Raw genomic sequence first — 10,000 nt, 5'->3', positions numbered from 1 at the left:
TCATGCTCATCGGATGTGAGTTGGGTCACACACAACGCTCACACAGACACACACACACACACACACACACACACACACACACACTTAATCCAACATCAACTCCGAGAAGATCTTCTCCATCTGAGCCATGCTCATTGACTGTAAGTTGGTTCACATCTACATGCACACACACACACACACACACACACACACACACACACACACACACACACACACACACACACACTCACTACCTCACCCAACACACCAACTCCATGAGGATCTTCAGGTTTCTGGTGTACAGTTGCTGCAGATTGCCATTATTGACTAAGTGTGGTGGCAAAGCACTGTTGAACACAATTGCCTCTAGGATTAAACTTCTCATTGTTGCCAGAACTGGAAGTTTGCCTCTTGCGGCCAACATTGGTAACCTTCTGGCAATATTTTCAAGTGAACTCATTTGCTTCCTACAAATCACCCAAAATTCCCGCAAAACTGCTGCTTTTTTGCTTTTTGTAAAGGTAGCACATTGCATGTATAAAGTGCTGTATCTAGGTACCCAGAATGCTTTACCACCACCTACTGTATCTGCAGTACCTATGGGTGATGTGCAGCAGTCATTTGATATCAGAGCACTCACACACCAAGCTTGAGTTTGAGAGAGAGAGAGAGGGAATCATCATTTAGTCTAGTGGATGGAGTTGTGCTTTGTAGTTGTGTGGAACCAGATTGAAATTGCATTATGTTCTCAATGACCTGAGAGATACTTCATCTAAGATTGGATGGGGACAATGATGTGTGAAGAGCTGTGGAAATATTTAAGACAATCTGCATCTCGATCCCAAACACTCATGAGTGGTTCTCTTTGAGGTGCAGATGCCTCCTTGATTCAAACAGTAATCTGCATGTCTGAGCAGTGATTTAAAATGGCCATAGACTATGGACATAGATTTTAAGAGGAAATGTTCTTGTCACAGCGGTCTTCCATTTCCAGTTAGATGTGGACCCCTGAGATTTTGTATCTTGTTACTTTTGAAGTTCTTTAAATTGAACTCACTTTGTAGTGACCTTTTGGCAGTTGAAAACCCATCTAGATTCAGCCATCTTGTGTAAAAATGTCTCAAGAGAGACTGGGCTGAATTTTGAGCTGACACATCTCAGCCATGAAAAAGTTGAGCAGTGACAGGAAGTACAGTACCAGCGGTATCACAGGGGTTCATAGGGAAAGTTGTTGAAGATCAAGAAGTGGGGGTTTTTTTGCAGCTGCATTGAAAATGGAGTGGTGCTTCTGAGACGGAACCATAGGCAGTCCCTGTGGTTTGAGAAGCTACTCCGTGTCAGTGGGGTTGAATTTATCCACACAGCCTCCCCCTCCTCCCCTGCCTTCCCCACCTTCCCCACCCAGCCTTGGGATTGATTTAATAAGGCGCGGAGAGGAAACTGAAGAGGTCAGCCAAGGATGAGAGTTAGCTGCCCCCCGCTAGCAGCTAACACTGAGGGCGAGGGAGAGGGGGTGGGGTGGGAGGGGGGGGGGGGGTGTTAGTGTCACCGCCTGGCGAGCAGTTGGCCCAGGCGCAGTTCTAGAACTTTGTAAGCCCAAGTGAAGTCGCTTTGAATGAAAGCATCTGCTAAATACCCCTTTCCTTACTTTAACACCGGGAATTTACACAGCTGAATCCTTTTATGTAGCAGAGCACACTGACTACTACCTGCTCTCTGCTACCTCACTGTTCAATGACAGATGAGATGAGACATGTATGTTTCCTACCATTCAAGATTGCTCTATATTGGAGTCCACATTCTGTGTAGACAAAGTCTTAGATTGCTCTCTATTCTGATACATACATTATAATGTCCTCCTCAGAACGGAATAGAACATGTGTACATGTCTATGAATATAACTTACGCTAAGGTCCATGATCCCAGTTTGGCATTAAATCCCTTCTAGGGTCAGTTGCTTGTAACCCTCGTCACGCCTCGCCTGAGATAGCATCTTAATGTGGCTGGATGTCTGCTTCTCCTGCTGAGAGACGGCGTGAGTGGAGAATATGAGAGCAGATGAGAGAGCACAGCTGCTTCTGACGGGATTGTCAGAAGTATGAGCTCAGAGATGGGATCTTACAGTGGCATCCTACTGTCTTTGTGACTCACAGCCCACACCGATGTGGGAATGAGCTGCACTGCCTGGTTGAATTTCTGATGATACGATGCAGTCTTTCGAACGTCAGTTGACCTTAGATATTTGGACACCTATGAAGTAGCCCTACTACACTTGCATATCAATTAGATCAATTCATTGTGCAGTGTAAATAAATTGGCACACTGTGTGATGGCCACGTCGCCATCTTGAACGTGCATCCATTTCTGCTACATGAAAGCCGTGTCTCGTTCATTATCCCTTACATACCCAGGCATTCAGCTTCTGTTCTGGCAAAAACGATTAGTGCGCTCAACATGACCCAGTCACTTAATCGGGCTGCTTTGACTCTGATTTCATGTATGTCACCATGTGTAGTGTTCAGAGATGTTTGCTAAACCCCTGTGCACTGGCCAAGTTCGGGTCCCAGGTGCTGGCGAGACGCAGGAGTATCATACTTCAAAAGTACAGATCATCACCACACACTGGGGCAACATGACAAATTGGGTATTTACAGTCATTTCCTGTGCATTAGCCACTTTGTGTATACGCCACAGAACAGTGTTTTATGCCAGTTAAAAGAAGCAAAATCACATTACCATATTAACTGCCCCCGTGTAGTAACCTCATAGCTGAAGACATTTTGCTAAATCAACGTATAAGCTGCGGCTGATAGTTGGGAAATTACAGTAGAGCGAACAGCGTGTTGTGATGTAAGCTTCTTCAGGTTGGCTCTTTGTCTTCCCATGCATGTTTAGTTTATGACACAAAATGGACACTCTACTTTCACATAACTTCACTTCATCAAAGCAATTAGATTTAGATACGATTTGATCTGGTTACGTTGCGTTTGCGAATCTTCAGGTTGGTAAGTGGTGCTCAAACGGGCCTTTGAACAAGCACACACTCGAGAGAGGGCCACTTACCAGCCGAGAGCCAAAACAAGAGGAGCGCCAGGCCAAGAGAAAAGCCTTTTCCGTGCTTTAGAGCGCCCCCCGGGGAGCGGGAGAGCAGCGATACAGCATGTCAAAATGCTTCCCCCTCCCGGTGTGTGTGTACACCATCAGCATGCTTCACCAAACCTTCGTGAAACGGAACAAGGAGCAACGCAGCTCCAGCATTTAGTCATCATAAATATTACAAGGACGAGCCCTCTCGTGGCTCGCGCAGACAAGAACTCAAAACAAAGGAGAACAAGAAACAGGCACTTTTTTTTGGTTCTGAAGTTCTGAAACTTTGTTGTGTCTTTTTTTATTGATGTACTGTAAATCCAAGGAACGTAAGTATCCATGGAGTTAAGATAAAAAGAAGAAATGGTAACATTTCCATTGAACTTCAACATGCTTTATAATCTAAACCAACTAAAAAGAGGAGAAAACCTTCAGATTAATGGAGGTACAGTATGTGAAAAAGTTATAACAAAATAAATTATGAAACAGTGGCCTTATATAAGTTCAGTAATTACAGATTTCATTACAGTGTTATGATCAAGGAACTGCATAGCATTACTGGGCCAGACCATAACTGCGTACGGTAGCATTATAGACTTATGTAAGTAGACTGCAGTTAATAACGTATTTAGTGCACAGGACTGTACCTTAGGCAACCAAGAATGACGTACAACCCAGAAAATAAACCAAACAGAAGGCCTTCATCAGGGATTCGAGTTTTCAGCAGGGAACATTATTTCAGACTACACGATTCATGGCTCCCAGTTATAAACGCCACTCTTCTCGCACTCTCTCCTCTACTCCTCTCCACCCTCTCACTCTCTCCTGTCCTCCTCTGCACTCTCTCCCTCTCTCGTCTCCTCTCCTCCTCCTCCCTCTTCCAATCCTATTCTCTCTATTCAATCTCATCCTATCTTATCCTTCATTCTCCTCCTCTCCTCTTTACTCCTTTCTCTCACTCCCTCTCCTCTTCACCCACTCTCCTCCCCTCTTCTCCTCCTATTTTGTGGCTTTTCTCTCCTCTTCTCACTCCCCCTTTCCTCCCCTATTCTCTCCTCTTTTCCCTCCTCTAATATCTGCTTTAATTTTGTTCTTTCTTCCCTCCTTTTACCCTCCCCTTTACACCTTCCTTCCACCCTTTGTATCTCTCTCTCTCTCTCTCTCTCTTTCTCTCTCTCTCTCTCTCTCTCTCTCTCTCTCTCTCCCCCGCTCCTCCCACAGCGCTCATGTACGCCAGCATCTTCGGGAACGTGTCGGCCATCATCCAGCGGCTGTACTCTGGCACGGCGCGCTACCACCTGCAGATGCTGCGCGTCAAGGAGTTCATCCGCTTCCACCAGATCCCCAACCCCCTGCGCCAGCGCCTGGAGGAGTACTTCCAGCACGCCTGGACCTACACCAACGGCATCGACATGAACATGGTGTGTGTGTGTGTGTCTGTGTGTGTGTGTGTGTGTGTGTGTGAGAGAGAGAGTGTATGTGTGCATATGTGTGTGCCTGTGTGTGTGAGAGAGCCAGTGCACAAGCCTGACAGATGTTGCCTTCAGCAAAAAAAAATCCACTGTGATGGTCATCCGTAATTTCCCATGATGCTCTTTGGGCCAGCATGCTTTGGGCTTGGCGCTAGCTCCATATTAGCTTCCATGGCAGTGCATGGCAGTGTGTGAGTGAGCTTTGAACGCACTTGACAGAAGTCGCGTATGATGCGAGAGAATGCTCACCTAACCTGTTAAATAATATTCTGACCTTCTCTGAAAAAACTGATGATTACTTCCTCCCTCTTTCTCCCCCTTCACATCCATTTTTATATGTTCAATGCACTTGTCTTATTAGGAGAGATTTTCTTTTAAACTTGAACGTTTTAAACGTAAACGTTTCTTTTAAATGTGACCACAGTTTTGCACTCTCTAGGCTACAATGTCATAGAGAGGCATTAGTGCATTATTTATTGTGTTGGTAGTTAGGGATAATGACCTTGATTGTATTGTATTTCTTCACAACCATAGAGACTCTTTAGCATCAGAACAGCCTTGTTTGTGAACCGCGTGATCATGGTCACTTGTGCTCATACAAAAAACTTGTCTTTTCCACCTCTGCTTCATATCAAATGGACTGAATTCAACACTCTGGTAAGAGCAGGAGGTATTACCCTGTCTATGGTATACATATCTGTGAAACCTACATGTCCCATGCAGCCCCATACTATTGTCTGTGTCAGATCATATCAAGTGTATCCTACACGCAAAGATACAGTGTGTTCCCCAGGCTCTCAATCTGTTAGGACTTGTGAGAATTAGTATGCAAAAGAGCTATGATTTGTCACCTTTTGTCAAGCTCATTAGTACACAAGACATGCAAAGCACTTTGTAAACATGTCTGCACTTGGGGAGAGATCACGACAGTGTTTATGCAAAACCTTTGCTAGGTCACCGGGAGGGCATGCTCCCATAGCGCATAATGACATCATTTTAAACAATTTAGCATTTTTGTTTGAAAACAAATGAGTGAGTATGGGGCTTTTGTTGCAACCGTGCCCAAGCATCGACTTGGAGTAGATTTGCATGACAGAGGGGATGAGCAGAGTGCTTTGACGTGTACACACACACACACACACGCACACACACACACACACACACACACACACACACACACACACACACACACACACACACACACACACACACACATACTGCACACACACACACACACACACACACACACACACACACACACACACACACACACACACACACACACACACACACACACACACACACAATCTTCCAGTGATTTGCATTTTGGCGGGCACGGGCACACTTGTGTTTGCATGACATCTGTGTTTTCAAACATGCTGTGAGGATCGCTCACAGACTCTGACAGAGACAGAATTAAGCGTGCCAAGGTGAAGCGAGCGTGGCAAACAGACGCTTCCAGCCCCATTTCTCTCCCTCTCTCCCTCTCTCCCTCCATCTCTCTCTCTCCTCTTTCAACTCCCTAGTTCTCACCCCTGTCCTACTCACTCTTTCTATCTCTTTTTCTCTGTTCCTTTTTCTCCTCCTGCCTCACTCCCCTCTCTCTCTCTCTCTTTCTCTCTCTCTTTCTGTCTCTCACTGTAAAGAGAGAGAGAGAGAAAAAGAGAGAGAAGAGTGGCTATGCAATGTGCTGCTGGCACCTGCACTTGCCAAATGTTGTTAGACCTTTTCTTTCCAAATCTCCCTCTTTAACACCACCATTAAAAGCCCTCTCTTCAGCTGTCGGCTCCCCTCCCCACCCCACAAGGGAGTGTGTTTTTGTTCCCGCAGCAGGGTTGAATCCAGGTCAGGCTGGTCCCTTCCCTCCTCTTTAACGGACAAAAAAAAAAAATGGCCACACACTCCATGACTAATAAAAATGCCTGCTGTGTATGAGGTACAGTAAGACGAGGGCACAGCTGTCACTTTGATGGGCCTAAGTGTTCTAATGGGCAACACAACACTTTATGGGAATGCTGCAAGTGGGAGTCAGCAGAGTTGCGGTCATTAATACAGGTGGCAGTGACCATCAAGAGGCCGGTGGGACGTTTCGGTACTTTGCCGCTACAAATGTGGTCAATGACATCTGTGTAAATCAATGCATATTCAGTGCTCGTGTCAAATTTATTGCTCGTTTTTAAAGCGCTGGGTCCTTCAAATGGGGCTGTTGCTGGGCTGTAGAGAAGCGCAGATCACACTCTTCGTAAATGGAACGCTCTAGAAGTCTTTGTTGCAGAAATGTGCTCTCTTCTCGATTGAGTTTGTCAGTTTGCGTCGCTGCAACGATGCACACGTCTTGTCAGCGCCGGAGTGTGTGTGGTGTTGGGCTGTGCCAGTGGTGTTGATTTTGATCAGAGTCACTCGCGCTGACAGACGCAACCAGAGCAGTTATTTTAAATTCACTCTGCTGAAAGGGCTTGTTTTTCTTCTGCTAGACTCATCCTTCTTTTTTTTCTGTCTTTTTATGGTTTTGTTTTATTTATTTATCTCTTCCTTTTTCTAAGCGTTTTGTTCTGTCAGATTTGCCAGGTAAGGTTTTCGTCCCTTTTTTTTACCCCTCTGTGAGTCTTTTTCCACCGTTAGATCTAAATGAGGCACATTAACGCCCGCTCTGTCTGACGCTCTCAGTTCAGCAGGAGCTCTGTGGTCTCATGCTAATTATGCCTCTCACACGCTAACCGCTAGCTCCAGTGGCTGTGAGAGAAGCTGTCATCAGACAGAAAAACTCTAATTCTAGAAGATTCTCTATTTAGCCCTCTGTCTGTTTCTCTCTTTCACTCTATCTTTGCCTTTCAGACTCTCCCTCTCATGTCTCCCTCCCTCTCTCCTCTCTGTCTCTCTCTCTCTCTCTCTCTCTATTCTGTTTCTGTCCATCTTTGCTTCTCGTCTTCTCTCTCTATGAATCTACGAGAAGCTCAGGTACTGTAGTGTAGTGGAGTGACCTGACTTTTCCCACCTGTCCTTGTTTGTGTGTTCTAAGTGCAGATCTCATCCAGCATCTCCACAGACGACTTCTGGCTCTGGGACTCACCCGGCCATACATCAGACTCTAATCCGTCTGAGATCTGGCTGAGATCTGGGCTGGAAAAGGCCTTGATAAGTGGAGCAACTTTGGAGCAATTTTGCCAGGCATTCACATGATATTGTTCTGATTGGATGCTCGTGAACAGTTGCCCAATGGTCAAAGCTCTCCAGATTAAAATAAACGTTGCTCCAATATCAACAATAACGTGCATGGACAACATGGGCTCAGAAGACCTCGTTCAGCAGGTTGTCCTGTGTATCATGACCTTATGATGAGGCTGAGACCCCGGCTGGCTTCTGGGCCAGATGAGGGCCAGTTCTAGGAAAGAGGCAACTGTGTGTTCTGGTTTCCTCCATCTCACCCACGACTCTTGAGGGAGTGTCTCGACGTACCGAAGCTCTCAGGCATCTACTGCACAGAGCAAGCTTTGAAAATTAAAGGCAGAACACAAATGGCAATTGTACTCAATCTTTATTTCTATATACCCCCTTCCTCTCTCTCTCTTTCTCTCTCTCTCTCTGGCTTGTTTACAAGCCTTTACCATCTTTAAACAACAAAAAAATAAGCACAGAAATTATTAATATAAATACTCGCAAGGCAAGGAATAGTCACTACAGCATGCTTTTTAAAAGATATACGTAGAGGTAGAATCTGTGACTCTTCTCCCCTCTCTCCTCCAAGGTTTTTAAAATATTCTCTTCTCTCGCTCCATTGTGGTTCATCCTCCATTTCCCCACATCCCTCCCTCCATCCATCCCTCCCTCCTTCCTTCCTCTCTCTCTCTCTCTCTCTCTCTCTGTGTGTTCTCTCTATCTCTCCTCCTCCAGGTCCTGAAGGGCTTCCCCGAGTGTCTGCAGGCGGACATCTGTCTGCACCTGAACCAGACGCTGCTGCAGGACTGCAAGGCGTTCCGCGGGGCGACCAAGGGCTGCCTGCGGGCGCTGGCCATGCGCTTCAAGACCACGCACGCGCCGCCCGGCGACACGCTGGTGCACTGCGGCGACGTGCTCACCGCCCTCTACTTCCTGTCGCGCGGCTCCATCGAGATCCTCAAGGACGACGTGGTGGTGGCCATCTTGGGTGAGTTGGACCAGAGGGGAGGAGGTAGCGTAGCGACAAAGGAGCATATGACATACATACATGACATATGTAATAGCTTTAGATAACTAGAAAAGCACTCCGAGAGGACCTCCGTATAGCACCTCCTGGATCCATTTGGTGATTCGGATCACTCCCAAAATTGAATAATTTCTTCCTTGGGTCATTTCAAACCTTTCCATCGACATCCATCCATAAGTTTTTGAGTTATCTTGCTAACAAACAAACAGACAGACAGACAGACAGACAGACAGACAGACAGACAGACAGACAGACAGACAAACCCCGATGAAAACATAACCTCCTTGGAGGTCAAAATAATGCTAAATTAGTAGATGTTGAAATGTCTAGGGAAGGGGTGCTTGTTTAAGTGGCTGTCCTTATGAGGGAAGGGGGGGGGTGCACTGGGTAGCTTTGTTTAGACATATAGGAAAAAGTTTACATTGACTAACATTGAAGGCCAACTTCCCAACGCAAATGCACTCTTGCCTCATAAAGATACAAAAGTCAAGGTCTTAAGCCAGATTAATTACTTTGGAATAGTTTAGTTTGAAAGGTTGAACCAGTTGTTTTCAAGCAGAAGCTTATTGTCTTGAGGGGACACACTGGTTGGAAGTTGTCAGAAATAGTTTGCAAAAATATCTTATCATGGACCACAATTATGGCTAAGCCAAAGTTCAAATTCATTCTTGGCTCTGTAAAGTGCCTTGAGCAAAATTCAAATTGAATTGAATTGAATTGATGTTGCCAGTAACACAAAAGAATGCAGGACAACAAAGTGTCCTTGCGAATATTGTTCGTCCTTTTAAAGTTGAACACAAAAGAGCCCCTGGCTGGGCAAGAGAGAGTGAGAGAAGGAGAGAATGGACGTGGTTGTGCTGATGAAATGACAGGAGTGTCAGGAGAGAAGTAAACAAACGCTCAAAACAAAACCGAAGTGAAATCTATGCGGATGCCTTGTATTGTGGGGCCTGTCTGATGTGAGTAGAGTTAATTAGGCATTTGGGTCCAGAGGGGGTTGCTCCTGAAAGAATGATTAGTCAAATTCACAGACAAATCATCAAGCTTTTTTAAAGCGGTAAGGCTCCCAATAATAGAAGGACCGTCAGCCGTTTCCGAGCAGGTACCAGGAGTTTCTGGATTCTAAATATTTAATCTACCTTCTTTTTCTTCACTTCTTTGTATATGTGAGTGTGTGTGTGTGTGTGTGTGTGTGTGTGTGTGTGTGTGACTTCCAAACTGCAAAGAGGAACTTGGCCCGGAACATTCTGTGCAAATGCCTGCCGGTATGAATAGTTAT

General features: G+C 45.6%; 1 protein-coding gene across 1 annotated transcript in view; it reads left to right on the top strand.

The window, feature by feature from the left end:
* The window catches only part of kcnh7 (potassium channel, voltage gated eag related subfamily H, member 7), a 108,359-nt gene that overhangs the window by 73,569 nt on the left and 24,790 nt on the right, over window positions 1-10,000 (top strand). The window contains exons 9-10 of the mRNA XM_062528623.1: window positions 4,288-4,487; window positions 8,430-8,682. Coding sequence (XP_062384607.1) covers window positions 4,288-4,487; window positions 8,430-8,682 — 453 coding nt within the window. The remainder of the gene's footprint in view (window positions 1-4,287; window positions 4,488-8,429; window positions 8,683-10,000) is intronic.

The sequence above is a fragment of the Sardina pilchardus genome, chromosome 23 (assembly GCF_963854185.1).
Source record: "Sardina pilchardus chromosome 23, fSarPil1.1, whole genome shotgun sequence".
In the NCBI taxonomy this organism is placed as follows: domain Eukaryota; kingdom Metazoa; phylum Chordata; class Actinopteri; order Clupeiformes; family Clupeidae; genus Sardina; species Sardina pilchardus.
This window is presented reverse-complemented; position numbering and strand designations above follow the sequence as displayed.